The sequence below is a fragment of the Amphimedon queenslandica genome, unplaced genomic scaffold, assembly GCF_000090795.2.
Source record: "Amphimedon queenslandica unplaced genomic scaffold, v1.1 AMPQUscaffold_906_Cont27078, whole genome shotgun sequence".
Classification (NCBI taxonomy): Eukaryota; Metazoa; Porifera; class Demospongiae; order Haplosclerida; family Niphatidae; genus Amphimedon; species Amphimedon queenslandica.
Window position 1 is genome coordinate 1 of NW_003558745.1, and position 1,075 is coordinate 1,075.

General features: G+C 35.9%; 1 protein-coding gene across 1 annotated transcript; it reads left to right on the forward strand.

Annotated features, from left to right (window-relative positions):
- Positions 1-69: 69 nt before the first annotated feature.
- On the forward strand, positions 70-1,058 carry LOC109593560 (cell wall integrity and stress response component 1-like; the record flags this gene model as incomplete). The annotated part of the gene is made up of 5 exons (XM_020008588.1): positions 70-225; positions 273-347; positions 414-491; positions 544-571; positions 628-1,058. Coding segments are annotated over 5 exons (672 nt in total), but the record flags the coding sequence as incomplete, so codon positions are not given.
- Between the last annotated feature and the right edge of the window lie 17 nt (positions 1,059-1,075).

Here is a 1,075-nt window from a genome sequence, read left to right on the forward strand (position 1 = left end):
TTATGTTATTAGGAGGAGTAAATATGTGTACAAACAAAAAAATTGGTTTCAAAGGAAACATTGATGTAACAGAACAAATTCTTTTCTGCATTTATAGGTTTAAGTAATCCAAGGGCTGAAACGTATGGGGAAGGGTCAAGATGCGTTGAACACAATACTTCATGGGTAGCTGCAGGAAGCTCCAGTAGTATACCACTTTCTTTCCCTCAAGCTGGCTGCTATCAGGTAATTAATCATATCATACTTCTTTCAATTTCTTAGTATTGCTATAGTATCGATGCTCTAATGGTGCCGTTACAATATTCATTCTTGATCAATCATATCATTGCAGTCAAGCTGGAGAAGTGGTATGTTTAAGTTTTGAGGGCCGAGGGAAAAGGGAAAGCATTTATATAGTTCCAATTCTCTATTAGTTAACAGTTAATCAAGTCAACAACAGTGTAACGTATACAGGAACAATTATATGTCCTTCATGTCTTGAGATATGCTATGTACGTCAACTTTGCCATTGTGTATAGTATACTGTATTTAAAAATTTTTTAGGACGACTTTGAGAATTGCCCTGAAGCAGGTAACAAAAAATGTATTATCAAAATGTTTTATTTTAAAGTATACATCTACATGTAGCTGCACTTTATCAAGTGGGTGCCTCTACTGCTTCATCATCATCAGCCACATCTAGTGCTTCAACTAGCAGCAGCTCCTCTTCATCAACCACCATCAATGCTACACCCGGCCCCAGTGCCACAAATACTGTATCTTCTCGAAGTTCCCAATCAAACATTGTCAATGCTACTCCAAGCAGTACAACAAGTGTGTCCTCTAGCAGTAGCAGTAGTTCTTCTATCAGTACAACTGCTCCTAGTACTTCTCCTACTAGCAGTGGATATGGTCTCATTCCATTCCTCAGTCTCATGCTGTTTGGAATTTTAACTGCTACTTTGATGAATATTGCCAATTGACACTAATTTTTATTGTTAATTTGTGTTTAGTTTGTTTTTAACTCAGTGATATGTATTTTTATGATTTTAAAAGATAATTTATCTAGTTTAACCAGTTATAATAGTCTCAGTGA